The sequence below is a fragment of the Bombyx mori genome, chromosome 17 (assembly GCF_030269925.1).
Source record: "Bombyx mori chromosome 17, ASM3026992v2".
Lineage (NCBI taxonomy): Eukaryota > Metazoa > Arthropoda > Insecta > Lepidoptera > Bombycidae > Bombyx > Bombyx mori.
Genome location: NC_085123.1, coordinates 15,358,944 through 15,380,600, shown reverse-complemented (window position 1 = coordinate 15,380,600; position 21,657 = coordinate 15,358,944). Strand labels below are relative to the sequence as shown.

The window sequence follows — 21,657 nt, the reverse complement described above, 5'->3', positions numbered from 1 at the left end:
TAAATATGAAAATCCTCGGAATTAAATAAAAATATAACAATTTTGTTTTTTCTTTGATGTGTCACAAGTAGGACGGATTCCTTTTGTTTGTTTTAAGTTTATTTTATACAAAAGTTTAGGTTTTTTATTTATCGATTGAGGCACTACGAAGTCTGCCGGGTCAGCTAGTCGTAAATAAATATAGCTGTGGAGAAAATATTGGTTCGCAACAAAAGTGGTGACATAAGACCTAAATAGTGTTCTTTATTTAATTATATAGAAGAAATTCCTAAATTGTACTACATATGTTTCTTTCCTCAGTTTTACCGAAACCACATCTCTATTTCAACAGCCCCAAACCCGCACATTCAACACAACGATAGCGGGCGTGACCAGAGGCTCCTGTAACGAGCATGTTTGCAGCATCAGCGTAGTGCTGCCCAGGACTTACAACATGAGGCTGTCTTTCACGTGTGAGGTGTCTACTGAAAGACCAAGGTTCGCCGTTGTGAAGCAGACAAAGAATCTTACAGTAGCTGGTAAGTTTGATATCTATTTGAAGGTGGATTAAGTGATCAGAAGGTTGCGTGTTCATATCACGTCGTGGTCACCAGTGTAGAGGTATAATGACGAAGGGACTGGTGGCAGGACCTCGTGTGAGTCCGCGCGGGTAGGTATCACCACCCTGCCTATTTCTGCCGTGAAGCAGTAATGCGTTTCGGTTTGAAGGGTGGGGCAGCCGTTGTAACTATACTTGAGACCTTAGAACTTATATCGCAAGGCGGGTGGCGCATTTACGTCGTAGATGTCTATGGGCTCCAGTAACCACATAATACCAGGTGGGCTGTGAGCTCGTCCACCCACCTAAGCAATAAAAAAAGGGTAGATCTTCCACCCAGCGGTCTGATCCATCTGTCAAGTATGATGGTTACCCGCCACAATTCTGTGTCAATAAATAAGCATTTTGGTGTTTTATTTGGCATTATTATCTTCTTCATTGTAGTGACGCTGAAGGATGACCCACTAGTCGTAGGGGTTCCAAGCAGCGCGCAACTGGGCGAGGATATGGAGCTAAACTGCACCACTGGTCCTGCTATGCCTCCAGCTAACATTATGTGGTATATCGACGGGAGACCAGAAAGGGTAAATGATTAATATAGTATTTATTCCGGGCGGGCTATCGCGATTCGTAGGTGTTAACAATTAAAAATAATTTCATAGTTTAATTTCGTGTTTTTTCATTTACTTATTATTTATATATAGTGCATGAAACGATGGAAATAATGTTATTAAAATAATAAATAAAAGTTAAAAAAATAATCTAATAAATTTGAATTAAAAATAGTGTAAGAAAACATGATTTTATTGTAAAACAACTTGGGGTGCTTTTCAGAATATTGTCAAAATAACCCTTCTACTCATATCTGTTAATTTTTACAATAAAATCTTTTTTTCTTACACTATTTTTAATTCGAATTTATTAAAATTGATTTTCTATTTTTAGTTGGATTTTCTATAAAAGCGTATTTTTTTAGTTTTTTTTTTTTATTTTATTTATTGGTCATTTTTTAGTTGAATTTAATTTTTTTTTTTTTTTTTTAAATACTGAATTGTTATCGGTCCTTAATAAGTATACCAAATTTCCAGTTAATTCGACATTTTAAAAGAGGTCAAAATCATGTTCAAAGATTCCGTTACAAACAATACATACGTCTGAAGCTAATAAAAGCGTATTAATAAAAAGACGAGATTAAATCTTAAAACAAGTTTTAGTCATAAAATATAAGGTTTGTTTAGTCACAAAATGGAGTTTTCTTTTATTTTCGCTTATTCGTCTGTGTGTGGATAAATATTTAATTTTAGTGTTATATCAATTAATATCAAATATATTTTTTTAATTAAATTTACTGCTTCAGGCTAATCGGTTTTAGTTTAATAAGATCATTAGTAATAAGGTTTAGTAGTTACTTAAATTGTGGCAATTTACAACATAGGTTGCTTTTTGATTTTTCATCATACACTCTTTATGCCAAATATGGAGATTTAATATTTCGGACATTTTAGACAAACATACGAACTACCACAATATCTTGTAAACTATATATTTCTGGCGAATAAAGATTTTCTTCTTCTTCTTCTTCTTCTACCGTTACTGTAAAGAATTCTCTTTAAGCTTCGTTTGCAAAATGGTGAATTGTTTTATTTTATATAACAATATACATAATGGGAATAAGTTTATGACAGTTTTGGAACTGGTTACGGCTTTGGCTCAACTCTAGCTGTCAGCTTATTCGCTCTCCTACGCAAATAAAAATAATCTATAGACTTAGTAAATAATGTAATAAAATTTTAATATTCATTAACACGATGTTAGCGAAAGCAGATTAATATTATTATAATTAAAAGGATTACTTTAATAAGCTAATTTAAATATTAAGTTATTCAAATAAAGAAAGGTCTTTGTAATTTAAATTATATGAATTCAAAAATGGTTTTCAACTTCAACTGAAATATGAGTTTATATTATAATATTAACGAATTATTTAATTGAAAATAGGACTTTAAGGTATTTGTGGTAGGACCTCTTGTGAGTCCGCGCGGGTAGGTACCACCACCCCGCCTATTTCTGCCGTGAAGCAGTAATGCGTTTCGGCTTGAAGGGTGGGGCAGCCGTTGTAACTATCTGAGACCTTACAACTCATATTTCGAGGTGAGTGACGGCATTTACGTTGTAAATGTCTATGGGCTCTAGTAATCACTTAACACCAGATGGGCTGTGAGTTTGTTCATACTTAAAGCAATAAAAAAAGTGCTTTTGATTATTTTGTTTTGCATGTCAGCAATCATAGAGGTACTGGATTGATCAGGACCCTAAATGTGGGTGAAGATAATGACCTAAAATTTTCAATTCGATTTTTTTGTTATGACTGCCAGCAGTAATAAATGTAAAAAATTGTGTAAAATAATGTTTAATTTGGCTGTCTTTTAACAAGCATCACCTTGTCCCTTTCCGAGGCGCATTTTTTCAGTATTAATACCTACATAGTACAATCATCAGCAGCAGTACAAAAACATTTTAGCTTAAATAACATGGGTATCTGGAGGAGAAGGTTGAACTCTTGAGCTGGATTCAGATCTACTCTTAGATCATCCTCGAGGTTACTTACTAACTAAGAAAAATATATTGTTCTTTAACCAAATGTTTCTGTAGGACCCAGTCACAGCGTCAGTACATAATATATAATAATAATAAATAAATAAATAAATATTTACTAACAATCGCGCCACGTTAACTGATCCCGTGATAAGTTCGTAAAGAACTTGTGTTACAGATACCAGATAATGGAAATAAATGTAAGATTTTTATTACACACATACATATATTTAATATACATCCATAACCCTGGAAAATATATTTATATTTATCATACAAATATCTTCCCTTGGCGGGATTCGAATCCACGACCCCCTTGGGTAGTGACCATGTCACTTACCACTATACCAGACGGTCGTTAGATATCTGCACAAACTCTCTAATACAAAATATTTATCTCATCCATAACAGACTGAACCCTGGATGGTGAACAATACCAAAGTATCGGGAGCCAATGATTTTGGCCTCCGTTCGAGTTGGAGATCGTTGCGGCTTCGAGTGGCTACTGCCAGGGATTACCTGCACCTTCGTTGCGAAGCCACTCAGCCCACCTGGCCTCCGTACGTGAGGTCTACTAATGCGACCCTGATGGTCGCTTCCCCTCATCTTTCTATGTTCACAGCATCAGGTGAGCTTTTAATTTATATACAGTGTGTTTTTTTTTTATATTTATGTAAAATTGGGATCGTACCACATAAAATAAAATTATTCCACTGTTGTAATTTTACTCTTCTTTTCCAAAATCCTCTACAATATAATAACTAAAAATTAATTGACACCTTTTTTTTATGCCTTGCTCATTTAACCGTTTTCGCCTTCTTCCTTTTCTCTGTCATTCTCTCTGTAATTCTCTTTCTCCCTTTCTTATCGTTTTCTCTTACTCACATCTTAACGCTCCGTTCCACACTCTTTTCATATATTGCGTTCTTACTAATCCTACATTTTTTATTTTTTATTTCTTATGTGGGTGGACGAGCTCACAGCCCACCTGGTGTTAAGTGGTTACTGGAGCCCATAGACATCTACAACGTAAATGCGCCACCCGCCTTGAGATATAAGTTCTAAGGTCTCAGTATAGTTACAACGGCTGCCCCACCCTTCAAACCGAAACGCATTACTGCTTCACGGCAGAAATAGGCAGGGCGGTGGTACCTACCCGTACGGACTCACAAGAGGTCCTACCACCAGTAAAACCCTACATTCCCCTACATTCAACCATTCGTGAGAACAACGTGAATAACGTAGGTCACATTAATACTGGGGGTCAAAGTTGTATTTTACGTTTTAATTGTTTTTTTTTTTCATTTCTAACATGGGTAGACGACCTCACGGCTCATGGTTCTATTATATAGTCAAAATCAAGTATAAATATATTTTGGTTACGGTAATTGTATTTGTAAGCCTTCTCCCAAACTGAATGAATCAGTAAAATTACTATACCTTGTGTTCAGACGCACAATAATTGTAGGCCTACCCCAACCGAACAAGCTTACCCCTATTGCCTACTTCAACCACTTAATTGATATCATACACTCCACTTGACTCTCTCTAATCATCGATACATAAAACTGAAACATCTGTTAGTCGAATACTCTAGGTTTTTCACTTTCTAAGATCGAAATTATTTAATATCAATCAAGTATTATCTTTTATCGGCCCTACAAAAAACTTAAGTCCTCTCAGCGATCCGATTTACCAAGACAAAAACCACAGAATCTCGATCTTCGTGGAAAATACTACATACCTATGCGAGGTTTGACTCCATAAAACTCCCCGCATTGGCCGCAACGGAACGTGTTAAGAATCTACAGTTGCCTACTTAATCCGGGAATGTATCGTCGAGACTCTATTGCACACACGTTTGCTGTATTGATTTAAATAAAACATTGAACTATAAAAGACAACATAAAATTCTTAAAAGAATATGGAAGAATATCTTTCAAAACGTATCAAACATATTAGATCTTATGATTGGGCAGTGCCACTTAATTCTATCGTAAAGAATACATACGTTCCTGTTTTTAAGACTAGAAATTTTTATTTACAAAGTAAGTAAAGACTTTGACGTCAAATGGGATTTGTAACTGCTCGTCGATTGGCTTTGAGAATCTATTCTACATAACCAATAAGCTTGCCTTAAAATTAGTAACAGTATTTATTTATTTCATGAGTGTTTTTGCAACATCTCTTTTTATTATGTTTGTGCAGACTATTGACGATTAATTACCACAGAAAAAGCAAATGAATCCATATACCTTGAGGCGTGAAATCTCAATAGTGCCGTGTTACGGTACATACACATACGATACACGCGGTACATACACAAGCTACGTTCATTATAAAATATATTAATTTTCCTAAATTTAATTTTTTTATTTCAATCAAAACCATCCTGTTTTCTCAAGATTAATTCCTGGCGAATATTATAGATTAAATGTGTCCTAATGTGTCAAAAGTCGGATACTTGAAGTGATTTTTTATCTACACTTAACTCTTGCATTAAAGAGAGACAAACAAACATTCCATAGAGCTACGGATGGAAAATATTGGCCCGAACTGAAATACTGTTTATTTCAGCAAAATTCGTTCTGTATCTCCGGATTTATCGAGTAAAAACAAAGCAATTGACACGTCGACTACGACCGTGACTACAATTTACTTATTTCTCAACCTCTAGATCGATCGCTTTAGTTAGTAGATAATCCGTGCTACTAATCTATGGAGAATAAAACGTTGCGTCATTGAACATTACTCAAGTTTAAACTCCTCCAAAACTTGAAGACGTTCGTCGGATAAATTCCATCAGAGGAATTCCTGCAACCCCCTCATTCGAGCTCCAACCCGCTTAAGCTTGGCCAGTAATTTGGTAAAGGCTTAACTATACGAGTCTCTGATCTGACAAGCGAATACTCTGTGACAAAGGGGGGAGCGATATAAACAATTTAAATGAAGTCAAGTTTTGATACACGAAGAGGTCTTTTCAAACTTAAGTTCCCCATTAATCTGCGCTAACCTAAAATCTATTCGGTTCTGGTTGCTCTGTGGACTACAATTTTAATTTTAGACTTACTTTTCATTAACTTGTTGGCTAACTAATTAATAAACCTTCACTGTAAAGGTGTCTTATTATAAATGAATAATTTATCGCTTCAACGATTGGTAATGAGTATTGGTGTACTCTATAGACACGTGTAAAGCAAAATGAATAGCTTTGAATTTGACTTCGAACTCTATAACATTAGCATAGTTTCCCAAATCTGAGTGGCATTCTCGAACCCTCCCTTAGCGATATTATTACCCCACGTAGGTACTGTATATGCCGATGCTTATTAATTTGAAGTTATTACAAAAGTTTGTTGAGATTGGTCGCACGTGTTTGTGTAGTTACACTGATTGGTAACACGTGCGACAGTTAATGCTGACGGCTTCCAGGAAATCACATCGCATTTTAGGCAATCTAAGCCGTGTAATGTAAAATTTTACATTATTCGGCAATGAAAATGGCAGCTCCATAACCATAACGAGTGCTTCTTGAAACGGGGCCTGTTTTCCTACCTATCTACTTGTAGCCTCTAGGAGCCAAACTGGCTTAGCCGCAATTAGTGGTGAGCTCACTGGGCTCAGCTTGAGAGGGTTTGCTTATATTTGCCCTAACAAGAGGAGTGTTTCGATAAATCTACCACCCGTTCAGAATCGCGATAACCAAGATCTGGCGAGAAATCCAGGCGAAGGTTGGCGGGATTTGGACATTCTCAGTAGTAGGTAGAAGCTTGAATGAGCTTCTGGCATTGCCAATGACCATGACTGATCATTTTTGCCAATTGGATCTTATACACGACGGCATTTAAAACAATTAAATTCAATCAATCATTATAATTCCAGATTTAGACTTCATGTCTCAAGATAGATATTCGTATTCACGTTATTGTCTTTGGCTCTTGTAGTTAGTGCTCATTAAAGTCATTAATAAATTAATTATTAATTGAAGAAGTAAATTTTGGTGAATAATTTGTAACCGGGGAATACTAAAACATTCGAATAAAAACAACAAACGCGAGATTGTATCATGAAACGCTTCTAGATAATATGAATGCATAGAATTTGAAAACCAGAAGAAATTATAGTAACATAGTTATCGAAACACGTATACATATTTATTATAGCACGCATAATTAGCTTACTGAAAACAATAGAAACAAAAGCACTTCCACTGGAAGCTCACCGCGAAAGTTTATCAAACGAGATTAAGCCCGTGCTAATTAATATTCGTTCAAGATAACTACTTTGGTTAAACTGTTGTTTTAACATTCAATCAGTTTCGTAAAAAGAGGCTTGTGCTGAATTATTGGCTTTCCTCTAAACTTATCATTCACTACTGTTTTTGGTGTTTAAGTATGGCAGCTCATAGCCTAGGCCCTGTTCTGTTTATAAATGGTCCGTAGTGGCTTTTTCACAACCAACATAGTTGAGCACTATTTTAAGTTTCTTTGTCTCCGGGTTTGCTGACAGCAATATCTACCTATCTAGAATGTAGAGTCTTACGTTTCCAATCGTCTTCTTAAGCTCGTTTCAGGGTTTAACACCAAGCGCTACCTAGAGTAATGTGAACATTATCATTCCGAGCATTTTCATGTAAGCACCACAGTTGATTCTGGCCAGAGTAGCAGCAACTTAAATAGAAGCAGGAACAGCTGTTTAAGCTCTGTCTCAAATTGTGGAAGAAGCTTCCCGAAAAGCTAGTTATGACACAAACAGACTTCAAGACTTAAGGATCGCAATACTTATTTTTACATCTCAACAATTTCAAAGAGTGATCAGAATTTTGTGTCTTCCTCCGGGTGACGTAGATGCTTGGCGTTACTGGCATATTATTAAAACGTAACAAAATAAAACGGAATCCTAAATAATCTGTTTTTTTTCTCTCTTTTAATTTATTTAACCAAAAAGACAACAGAATTTAATTTGAAAATTTCGCGTAGCTCGTGTTTACACGTGGGAATGTGTTTGTGTAAACGTGTCTTGCCATGTACTCGTATGTACAGTCAAACAATTTACATTTCAATTTTTGTAAACGTATCTTTTTAATTAAATGAAAATGACTAATTCTGTTTCGTTGGTCCTCTTTATTATTCATTACGATGATAATGAAAAGGGCATTTCGAATTTTACATAACGTGGTTTGTTTTCAGAGCAGCACACAATTGTTCGCGGTTGGCTGATTCTTATAATGTATTTTTTTCGTTTTTTTTCTTTATAACGTTAACGATTTCACGATCCTCCTGGTGTTCATTGATGAGCCTAAAGACATCACAACGTGAATGACACCACTCACCTTGAGACACAGATTCTCTGTCCCAATTTTATAGTTCATAATCCATAGTATAGTCCAACGGCTACCCCACCCACCATAGAAAGAGTAGATACAGCCCGAACGCCGTTCAGAATTTGCAATAATAATAATATATACTGTTGTTATTAATAATTTCATACTGCTTAAAATGTACTTAGCGCGATTTAAGTTACTACCGAATTTTCGCGATATTATTAAAGACAACAATATTTCAAATCTATAATTATTAAATTATTAACTAGTCGACTCTTTGGAAATTCGGCATAAGGATTTACGATATATTTTTCCACAATCGTGCGTTCTGGATTGAAGGGCGGAAAAGCCGTTGTATCATACAATTGAAACTTTGACCTCATGTCTCAAGATGGACGATGAGACTCAAGTTGTGATGTCCATGGGCTCCAGTAAACATTCATCATTATGTTTTAATAATTTCTCATCACACTTCAACGTAATTTTTAGATTTATTACTTCTTTCCGTGTTCATATGTATTCGATTGACTCGTGGGTCTAAGCTTGTAAATCTGATTAATATACTGCGTGATATGGACTCGGTTCCCGCTCGGAGGCGGTCCCTTTGTGAAACTTATTCCGTATTCACGATCCGAGCTACGTTTTTCTCGTCTCAAATATTAATAATCGCTTCGGAGATATAACAGTTCTTTTGTCGACAGGTACGAAGTCGACCCTCGCAGAGATATTCCTGCTGGCTGCGTCGTGTACTATAAGTATTAAATGTATGTACAGTGCCTTGTGTGTTTAATACGGGTTATGTATAATGGCTTAACGTGCACAGAGTAGGTAGATAAGTCGTTTGGGTTGTTAACGAATGCAGATAATCGAATTGTATTTTTTTTTGTTTGTTAAATCTGTTTTGAATATGGATTTATCGACGGTCAGGGCTTCAGCTAACATCTTATGAGAATTGAAGGAAAAATCGAATGCACAGGTAAATTGAAGACAGACGGGTAGGTACCACCACCCCGCCTATTTCCGCCGTGAAGCAGTAATACGTTTCGGTTCGAAGGGTGGGGTAGCCGTTGTAACTATACTGAGACCTTAGAACTTATATCTCGAGGTGGGTGGCGCATTTACGTTGTAGATGTCTATGGGCTCCAGTAACCACTTAACACCAGGTGGGCTGTGAGCTCCTCCATCCATCTAAGCAATAAAAAAAAACACATTGAGTAAGTGATGGGAAGTGCATTATAAAATATAAGTGTGCAAGCAATAAAAAAAAATTATATAATTATTATTAATTATATAATTATTATATTATAAAATTAAATATATTATATTTGGTATCTATTTATAAGTTCTCCCTCGAAGCAGTCACGTGTACGGTTTGAAATATGTACCAGACGCTAAACAACGCAATTGGAAACCTCACCTCTCAAGGTTTCTGGTGGCATCCGGGTGTCTATAACCTCCGGTCTCCATCTAACACTAGATAGGTCTTCAGTTTCTTCACACATCTAGACATTAAAAGTATATGTGCAGTTAATTTAGTTAGCATTACATTACTCGATATTTAAAAAAATAATGTATCTGAATATTTATTGCTTTGCACGCAATGGAACGTAATTGATTATCAGCTGACGCTCGGTGTCAACGACCTTGAGAAGAGCGCGGGTCCATTGCGCTCTGATAGCCCCGAAGTTTCACTAAATCTGAAATCACTAAAAACACAAGTGCACTATTATAGTAGTTTCTAGTTTAAAAATAACGAATTTATATAAATGTTCATCTTGTTTATTATCTCAAATTCTTTAACAACCCAACTGTTCGTACCCGTAATAAATGTTAAATGATTATAAATTATTACTTATCATCACATTGATTAGCACAAACTGCGTTTTTGGGTATAAAGTATTAGGATTAAAGTATATTAAGAAACAATTATTCAGTACATACAGGCTGTAAGGGAACCATGAGAATGGAGTGAAGGGACATCTTGGAGACATTTAATGTGGAACGTTTTGAAATCCCATATTCCCATAATTGGGAACTCACATTACGCATAACTCACATTTTTCAACAGAAAATAAATCATCTACAATTACTAAGCTAAGTATGATTTATAATAGGAAGTTCTAGTTTTTTTTTATTGCTTAGATGGGTGGACGAGCTCACAGCCCACCTGGTGTTAAGTGGTTACTGGAGCCCATAGACATCTACAACGTAAATGCAACGCCCACCTTGAGATATAAGTCCTAAGGTCTCAAGTATAGTTAAAACGGCTGCCCCACCCTTCAAACCGAAACGCATTACTGCTTCACGACAGAAATAGGCAAGGTGGTGGTACCTACCCGCGCGGACTCACAGCAGGTCCTACCACCAGTAAAACTTTGTGTTACATTGCGTGTTATAGCCATATTTCAGAAAAACAAAATTGGATCGCACTATTATTAATGTCAACGCATCAGGAATACCACTAACTGTCATTACTATTGGTAACAATTGGCTGATCGATTCACGATTTACAAAGCACGCTCGACGCCTATATATGTGTTTTAAATCAAATAAATGCATTACCCAAAATATATCCGAATGTTAGTAGTTATAGTTTCATGTTGTAATTGAAAATGGCGATGGAATGAAAAGTTATTTTTCCCTTTACCGAAATACCGAGTTAAAAGCGCGCATCAAATGTTATTCCATGATTTTTGAAAGCTCAGATTATGTATTATTTTAAGCTGCCAATTAAAATATCGAGTACAGTGCTATATTGAGTGTACTCCACCGAAATATTGTATGAGTATATTGGGAAATATTTCATACGAGCTTTCTATTTAGGGAAATATAAAAACAATTGTTTGCGCTCAAAAATTATTTGTTAAATAAATGTTGCTTTATTTTTTATTAATTCTACTTTGAAGTCGTCGTGGCTTAAAGGATATGACTCCTCGTGTATTCGTATAAAATGATGCGCCTATCTCAATTTCCACATCCCGCAGACATATACCAATTTTTCTAATGAAATACATACTTAATATGTGTTTTTTTTTGTTTTGCTTATATGGGTGGACGAGCTCACAGCCCACTTGGTGTTAAGTGGTTGGAAATAGGTGGGGTGGTGGTACCTACCCGTGCGGACTCACAAGAAGTCCTCCCACCAGTCAAAATGAATAATCGATGAATTACTTAGAGATAAGTATTTCCTGGTTGATGCGCATACTCTAATCCTGCACAAGTATGCTTCTTTCACCTTGGTTACTTTTACCATGAAGCGTTCTACCATAACGTGTTCTAGTTTCAAGATAAGTAGAGCCGTTATCCAATTGAGTTATAGATTTAACGACTCAAAGAGAGCTGTGACATTCACGGTGGTGATGTCCATGGGCTCCGGTGACCACTTAACTCCAGGAACCCCAGGTATACCATGAGTTCGTTGACCCCTCTACGCAGTAAATAATTAAATCGTATCACAGTTACGTGTTGTCTCATCTCTCAAAGTAGGTAGCGGCATTTAAGTTTTCATATATATGTAATTTTAAAGCATAAATAGTACATTGAGAGTCTCGTGACGTGAATACGAAGACACGACCGCGAAAAGCTCATTTATGTACAGCAATAAAAAGTTCAAACCGTAAAACTGTTGCGGGAAACTGGCACTTAACTGAAGACATAAAACGTCACAATGACAGACCTGAACGTATGCTCGTCTCTCAGTACTGTTACGCCGGTAAAAGTAACGCCATCTATTGCCGAATATTCGAACGAATATCGATGGATCTAGTAGCATCTAGAATGCTCGAGAAGTATAACGCCATCTATTGTCAGATAGCGGAAACACACAATACTCGACTTGTGTGGAATATTCTCGATAATTCTAGGGATGTCGTATCAACTATAAAAGCGTCGCAGAGATGGCACGCAGTCAGTCAGTAATCGGAACTACTCGAAGCGAAACCGTAAACGGATCTCCTGAAGCGAAGCGGAAAAAGTTTCTTAAAAATTTGAAAATGTTCTGTGTGTGCTCTAAGTGATAAATACAGTTAAGTTGTACTCCGGTAGAATTTTTATTTATTCCGAACCCCAGCGCGTAACAATACTGATACGTGTATTTCGATAACTAATTAACTAAAATTCTACTGAGTATCTTAGCGGTTCGCGCTTAAAACTTTCCTTTGCGACGGAAACCAATAAACAATGTTAATTCAATACTATTAACGACAACAGTAAAATAATTAATCAATAGTACGTGTATTTAATTTTCAACTCTATCATCTGCTGCGCAAGCATCAAGATCGTGGCCATCTCTTCGAATTTTGTTTGTAAGGCAGTTCGTATTTAGGAACGTTCAGTTAGTCTACAGAATTACATCATTCGCTCTTTCATTGAATCCCCATCGAAATTTCCTTTGAGGACGTCAGAGTTAAATTTAGATTTCAGACTGCGGACTCTGTGTAATTAAACTAACAGATTTGATTAATGTACTGGAACAATAAGCAAGTGTTATTCTTAATACTATTCAATTAAAATTCGAAATTTTCGTCCCTCCAAACATGGAATTTATAATTGTCTATAAAATAACCTCTTTTTTTTATTGCTTAGATGATTGGACGAGCTCACAGCCAATCTGGTGTTAAGTACTGGAGCCCATAGACATCTACAGCGTAAATGCGCCACCCATCTTAAGATATAAATTCTAAAATCTCAGTATAGTTATAACGGCTGCCCTACCCTTCAGACCGAAACACATTACTGCTTCACGGCAGAAATAGGCAGGGCGGTGGAACCTGCGCGGACTCACAAGAGGTCCTACCAGTCCTACCAGTAATTACCCAAATTATAATTTTACGGGTTTGATTTTTATTACACGATGCTATTCCTTTACCGCGGAAGTCAAGTCAGTCATATGTTTTCGTTAATACAAATGGTTCCCTTACAGCCTCTAAAATCATATTACAAGTCAAGTTTAATCAAAGTGACTTCTAACAACGATGAAGATAATGTTTTTAGGTGTATGAGAGCAACGCTGTGTGCATTTCTGTCGCAAGAAGACTGAAGATAGCTCCCTGTCTCTCTCTTTCAGCTGTTGAAGAAGTATCACTTCTAACATCAGCACGATGTCTTAGTTTTATCGGCACTATATTTGAAAAAAAAAAACATTTCATATGTTATAATGTATTCTAAAATAGTAAGCACTGAATTTTCGATGTTAAGCATCACAAGATATAAGAAATAATATTGTATTACTGTAATTATGATTGGATAAACGGTGGAAGCTAATTAAAAATAATGTAAAATATGATAAAATGAAATAAAAATTGTTGTCTGAATAAATGTTGATTGTTTGTTAGTTATATGCAACGAATTACGGCGATTTTCATTATTTATTGTATGATTTAAATTGTGTGTGTTTTTTTATTTGTTAGTTATTTTGAAGTATTATTATTATTTAAGGATGTTATTGTTTCGTTAATGAAATAGATGTTGTTATTTGTTAATTTATAAAGTTATTTTAAGACCATAAGTTAAGTTGTGACCGCTAACTATTATTAAATATTATCATCACACTATCACGACGGATAAGTTTGCAAGTTAACGATTACATTCGGATTAAGAAGCAGTGTGGAAGTCTGTTAAAATGATATTTGGTTTAAATTTATGTTTTTATTGATCACGATATTGTATAGATTACATTCCGTACATACAGTGACAAATATTAGTTGTTGGAAAACCGAAGAACATCTTCGTTTTATTGTGTGTTTGAAATTATGTATCGTAATTATTCTAATGTTGAATATATTAAAATTTAACTCACTACTTAGCGTTGTATGTAATTTCGTGTGAATTCATAGAAGTGGCACCATTTTGTCAAGTACCAAACAATCGTTTCAACAAAATATACAACTGCGACTTATTGATGATCGTGTTGTTAGCCCATCAAGGCAGCTACCAGTATCCCGCATATTTCTGCCGCGAAACTGTCGTGCATTCCTGTTTGAAAGGCGGAATAGCCATAGTATAATCTCAATATAAATTTGAAACTCCAACCTCATATCTGAAGGTAGGCGATGACCCTCATTCATTGTCTTAAAAGTTGTCTTAAGTTTTTTTTTGTAATGCTTTGTTTTTAAAAAACACTATTGTCAGTCTTTAAATTTAAAAGCCATAATCTTTGTAAGCATTAGTATCAAGAAAATAGGAGAACACATTGATCTTTCGAGAATATGTTTTTTCATAAGTGTTCAACTTTTTATGTGCAGAAGTTATAACGATTCTCTTAAAATTACAATTTCAGAAATACCAGGGAAAAAAATGTAATTCACACGAAATTAAATTTTTCTATTTACACCATTTTTCGTCGTGCCAAATTCTTATAAAATATATTAATAATTAATATCCACATTGTAAATTGTATATAAGGAACGTCTAGTTAGGAAATGTAAGGCATTGAAATAATCGTGAGTGAGGATTGTATCATTTATCATTTTGTGATTTAGGAGATACATTTGAGCATAACGTATTAAAAATATAATTTATTTTTTTAATTATTTTGTTGAATTACTCTTTAGGTGGTTATTTATCGTTTATACACGCATCTACCGTTGGCTATATTGATACCTCATTATTTTACGGTTAGGTATAAAAAAAATTATTTTTAATAGATACCTCAACAGTTCTTATTTATTAAAAAGGCCATGCAGGCTTACAAAACAAATTTCAGAAAAATATTCAAAATGGCTGTGCGAACTACAACAACACATAATTCAGTAATATTTCTTAGAATAAATAGTACAGTGGCTGATTAAATAATGATGATTGATGAACCTTAAGATTAAGATTCAATCTACGTATTACATTTCATACTTTATTCTATCATTGACATTTAAAAAAAAAAACCTGAATATTTAATTTTTTTAATTCTACAAAATCTCCATAAGAGCTACTAAACAAAATAAAAACGTTAAAAAAAACAGAAAAGATCCTTTAGTTCATTGTTTTGTCTTTGTCTGCATATTCGTCTACAGATTCAAATTCATCATAACTGTGCCCCGTAATTGTATTGTAAAATGTGCAGTAACCTATTTTGCCTCCCTTCTCGGTCATAGCATCACAATAATTTTATTTAAGAAAATAAATAAATACTTATATATTGTTTCTATTGTATAATATTATCATATTAATTAAAAGCGTGATTGTATCAAACAAGCTTCTTCTCAAACTCATACACGAATTCTTTGGCAGTCTCATCACTAATACGGCACAAAAGACGGAATAAAAATAACAGTAAAATTGTTATTTTTCCGAACCTCAAACATTTGTATAATTTGCGAATTTATGACCGTAACAAACAAATATTTGTGACACGCTGAGAGCATTTCACGGGAACCTGTCACGTATTCTAACGAAACATAAAGCGTAAATTCCTCTGGCCCGATCCGAGAAACACAATATTGCATGTTATCGACACGAGAATTCCTAAAGTTCGTGCAAACGTTCACGTAAAATACGTGCGTTTATGTAAATTTTTATATTTTCGTGCAATCTCTTTATATAACACGAAATTCGTTTTAATACGTGACCTACTATACCTAGTATACAACTAGTGCCATAATGTATTAAACTTATGTCCTGCAGATTGCATTATGTTGCTTTTTTTACCTTACACTTTAAAATGTAAAATAAGCGCGGATTTCGGAAGAATTGGCGGCCTGTATCGACTTCTGGGTGTTAATTTGGGACCCTATATCGTACCGCAATAATAGTTACTCCAATACGCTAATTTTATCACCTAGATGATATCATAATGTCTAGTGACTTGAACTACAGTCAGAGATTTTAGAATTCCGGTCACCGATATGTTCATGCTTAAGAATCTTTGGTATGGTCTACGTTTAGTGTTTCATATGCAAATATTTTCGCAATGTAACATCGCAGATAATCCTAGATTGGGGGCATTAAGTATGGAACGTATCTACCCATTGTTTTTTTTTCCTGAATAACTGGTTAACGATCGTTAAGACCAAATTCACGCTAGTACTGTCCACTATTCACATTTGGCGCTAATAACTAAAGCGATTATTATGTCTCTTATATTAAAAGTTATCAAATTGTGTATCTTATGTTTCTTTGAATAGATGTTATTTCCGTTCGAGCGTCTAGGCTTCAGACACTAACACTTTATTAATTTAAGGAGCTAGGGTCAGCTCCTTTGACATTTAATACATCTTGATTCATATATTGTTTAATCAAAACCCTTTTGAATAAAGAAGCGGTACATAAAGTTGTAGTCAGTAAGCTAAAAGTTTTGTATCAGCCACGTAAATGTTATCTAACTGATCACAAGCCATAAGCCTATATATAAGCTACTCAAAACTAATTAGCAATACAAGATGACGTCAAAATAGCAAGATTGCTTTAAACTTTCAAGACCATCAACATTACAGACAGTATTACTCAACGATGTTTGATTTTAAAACATAGAATTCCAGTGGTAACACCAAAAATTAGACTGGAAAGAGACGACAGATTTTTCTGCCTTAAACATCCTACTCCCAGTCTTTAGTGTGCTTAGTGTAAGCTTTTTAACGTTATCGATAGCGTAAAAGTTAACTCAAATTTGTATGGAGTTGGAACGTTTACCTACGTTTGCCGCTAGGGGCGCTGTTCCAACTGCATACAAATTTAAGTTAACTTTTACGCTATCGAGAACGTTAAAAAACTCTCACTAACCACACTTTTAGATGCTGGCAGTAGTTTCGCAATATTGGTGACCCAATGTGAAAATCGAGGAAGATATTAACTCATTTAACATGTCATAGTAAAGGAAGAAAATGTATCTCTTAAATCAAAACATATTTTATACCTATATATATTATTGTATAAAATGTTGTATGTGCGTGCTGTCGTGTTTTTAATTTGACTAGTAATCGTCCACGTTGTATAGATACAGTCAATTTCGAGCACTATCAAAATGTTCTGTGATACGTCATGTTTGTTAGTTTAAAAAAATAATTAATTTAATTAACAAATCGTATATCAAACCCGAATGATTTAAAAATCGATTTTTTTTTACATTATCTCTCTTTTCTCTATAAATATAAAATCCGTAACCTTCTTTATTAAATATATATTAATATTTATTATTTTTAATCGTGTCAAAAGTCGGGTTTGATTGTGATATATTTGATATTGTGATTGTCGTTGGATGTCAAAAAACTTACTGGCGATAGCTGGCGATAAATAAATGTGTTTAAACTGGTATCTCTTTTTTTTTCCTTTTTCTCATGAAGCGAAATGTGTCTGCAGTCTAGACCAGGTATCGTGGTATCTAAGGTAAATATCTATTTTTGCGATGAGCTAAATTTTAATATCCTCCTTTTTGTTTGGTTATTTGGCTTGCGCGTCTAAGCGATTCGATTTGGAGATTATTGAGAGTGTACATATGAAATATAAAAGGTTTGCGTTCTCTGAACTATTATAAGACGTATCTTAAGTACAGAAGTTATTAAAAAAATAGGGCTAGCACTCCGGACCTTGTAACTGCAAAAAATACAAAATTTATTTTTATTGCCTAAATGGGTGGATGAGCTCAGAGCCTACCTGGTGTTAAGTGGTTAAAGGTGCCCATAGGCATTAACAATGTAAATTTCATCACTCACCTTGAGAAATTAGTTCTAAGTCTCAGTTTTCTTGTAAAACGGTTGTCCTGTATTCAAATCGAAATGCATTAGTGCTCCGCGCTGGAAATAGACTGTTTTTTTTTATTGCTTAGATGTGTGTACGAGCTCACAGCCCAGTGTTAAGTAGTTACTGGAGCCGATAGACATCTACAACGTAAATGCGCCACCCACCTTGAGATACAAGTTCTAAGGTCTCAAGTATAGTCACAACGGACACCCCACCTTTCAAACCGAAACGCTATACTGCTTCACGGCAGAAATAGGCAAGGTGGTGCGTGGTACCTAGCCGTGCGGACTTACTTACAATTGTTTGACCTTGTATTTAACTAACATTACTTGTTTACTACAAAAAGCCACGTCTTAATTCTTCAGTGCTTCTTACACAATTAGCCATTTTGTGTTGGTTATAGCAACTACAACTTCTTTTATACAAACAAAATTTCACAGAATATGGCTTAATATTTACAACACACATTTTAGTGATTTTTACATGACCCTGACATTATCTTATTTTACTTAAACTACTTTTAACTAATATAAACTAACATTGTTATTATCCAGCCCTATATAATAGATGGCCCCAACAACATCATTGCATAACAATTACAATACGTAATTAAATTATTACTGTTAATTAAAATATAAATTATTATTAAAATTTATGCTTTATTCATATTTAATTATTTATACAGTCATTTGTGTTTTTAAACAATAATATAAACATTAAGTCTGCCCCTTCCAACACTACGTGACGATCACGACCACTCTGTCAAGAGTGACAAGATTGAGAAGAAGAATAAACATAGAATATATTCTGAACATCTTCAGATCAAAACAGTGTCCGCTAATTATTAAATATGGTAGAATAACAGTTTCATCTTGCTAATAATAAATAAACAATAACATAGAATAAACTAAATTATATATTAGTACTAGCTGACCCGGCAGATTTCGTAGTGCCTCAATCGATAAACAAAAGACCTAAACTTTTGTACAAAATAAACTTAAAAAAAAAAAACAAAAGGAATTCGTCCGACACATCAAAGGAAAAACAATTTTTTTTTGTTTTTATTTAATTCCGAGCATTTTCATATTTATCTACCTTTTAAACCTTCTCTGGACTTCCACAAATAATTCAAGACCAAAATTAGCCAAATCGGTTCAGCCGTTCTCAAGTTTTAGCGAGACTCTCTCTATCTCGCGCGTGGTACATTGGTTTAGTGTTAATAATCTGTTATTAAATAACAAAAAAACAAAATGTATAAAATTTACCACACCTAATGTTAGACAAGTTGACACTAATATTACTGTAAGTGGAGAGACACTGGAGCTTGTGGATTCGACAGTTTTTCTTGGTATAACAGTTGATTCCAAGCTGCAGTGGGGTCCTCACATATGCAAGTTAGCGAGTAGGCTTAGTTCTGCAGCGTTTGCGGTAAAAAAAATACGAATGTATATTAATGAAGATACGGCGCGCCTGGTTTATTTTAGTTATTTTCATAGTGTTATGTCCTATGGCATTTTGCTATGGGGCAATGCTGCCAATGTCGAAACGATTTTCATCCTGCAGAAGAGGGCTATTCGTGCTATTTATAATATGCACCCGAGGGAATCCTTGAGGGACAAGTTTAAGGAAATCAAAATTCTAACTTTAGCGTCCCAATACATTTTTGAGAATTTATTGTACGAGCGTAAAAACATTGAAGAATTCCCCAGAGTCTGCGATTTGCACAATGTGAACACTAGGAACAAACATAGGCTTGCGTTGCCGGCGGCTCGAATTAAGAAAATAAGCAACTCTTTTAGGGGGCTGGGTGTACAGCTTTTCAACAAGATCCCACTAAACGTTCAACTACTACCTGTTCATAGATTTAAGAAAACTGTTAAGGAACGTTTGTGCAACAAGGCATATTATAAAGTTAAGGATTATTTACTAGATGGCACTACGTGGGAATGAGGCGCTCGCTCCTGGCCATTTCATTTTTCATTATTATTATTATTTTTTTAATTGTATTTTTTTGACTTGTTTTTTTTATTGTGAATATTTCTATTTATTTAAAAAAAAGAAAATATTTGAGAAAAAACAAAAAAAAAAAGCCCGCTGTGTTTGTTTCGCCGGTTCTTCTCAGGACTGTGGCTTTTTTTGGAACTGGTGGTAGAGTTAACATTGTTATTTGTATTTTGACATTCAACAAGTGTGTCATACTGACATCTAAGTTGAAATAAATGATTTTGAATTTGAATTTTTGAATTTCTCTTCTCTCTTCGATCGGTTCCTCACTGCTGAGGATCGTGACTCCGTCCGATTTCGTCAACCAACTGTCTCCATCGATCCCGCCCTGCAGCCCGGTGGAGTGCGTCGCTGATAGGTATCCCCAGTTAGCGAGACTAAGGAACAGCAATTCATTTTTATATGTATAGATGTTAATAAAAATTTGTGTCATTTGCATTTACATGTCTATGGGCTCCGGTAACCACTGAGCACTAGGTGGGCCGTGAGCTCGTCTACCCATATAAACATTTTTATTTTTATATCAACAATGAAGATTTTCTGTTTTAAATGCTACATGATAAAAGATTCATGCATTAACCATATTATTGCTTATTTTTCATTTCTTTTCCTACTTTAAGCGTTCTTTTTATTTCGTCGGCTTCAACCGTCGAGCACCTTGATAACAGGGTCTTAGGCTTATCTGAATCTCCAAGAAAATGATAATAACATTCCAAGTAATAATACATTTTGTATAGGTATGTAATAAATAAAAAATCTTATTGAATTTCATGTATAAAGGTTAAACGGAAACAACATAATATAATTTGGTTAAAAAAACAACAACAGAAAAAAATCAACCGAACAGCAACAAGTTTACCGCAACATTTTCTGGTTACGAAATAAACAGAGGTACTAAGGACGCAGAATTCAACGGAGGCTCCCTCGCAAGCATCGCAAACCGACCGCGCATTAGAAAGGGGACGCGAGCACGATTTACGGGTCGTAGACTCCGAATAGGAACGGTTTTTTTTATCGCAGAACTATGTCGCTTCATGTTACCCTGGTACTTTTTCTATCGTGCACTGAATGAAATTTAGGTTGCGCACAGGAATTTTAACAAGAGCTCGTCGCACACTCTCCATTGTTTTTTTCTCGTTGCCATGTCGCTCTGAAGGAAACAAAAGGATTTTTTTAAAACAAATGAATATAATGAAAGTAGTTTTTTTTCGCTGCTCTCATTTCTGGGGAAAATGCTTTTTAAGTTGTCCATTGAGTGTTTTGTTACTGAAAATTTAATTGTATCTTCAACGTTATTTCTGAAGCTGACATTCTGCAAATAATGCGCTTTATTAAGCACGATCAACTTTTAAATCAGTTGTACGTCCTATCCTTTAGGCCACTACGACTACGACGAAAATAATAATTTGGGGAAAAAGTATCTTCGCATTTTTTAAGAAAATTCACAACATTTTTTAATATAGTTTATTTACATTTAACTAAAGTATGTAGGTGCTATTTTGCTCGATAACTTTTTGCCCTCTTGTAG

The 21,657-nt window shown here is 34.8% G+C and overlaps 1 protein-coding gene across 1 annotated transcript in view; it reads left to right on the top strand.

Moving 5' to 3' along the window:
- LOC105841696 (uncharacterized) overlaps positions 1–17,699 on the top strand; it is a 39,648-nt gene extending 21,949 nt beyond the window's left edge. The window contains exons 3-7 of the mRNA XM_012690798.4: positions 332–518; positions 983–1,122; positions 3,545–3,761; positions 9,158–9,220; positions 13,449–17,699. Coding sequence (XP_012546252.2) covers positions 332–518; positions 983–1,122; positions 3,545–3,761; positions 9,158–9,220; positions 13,449–13,456 — 615 coding nt within the window. The 3' untranslated portion in view covers positions 13,457–17,699. The remainder of the gene's footprint in view (positions 1–331; positions 519–982; positions 1,123–3,544; positions 3,762–9,157; positions 9,221–13,448) is intronic.
- The last annotated feature ends 3,958 nt before the right edge of the window (positions 17,700–21,657 follow it).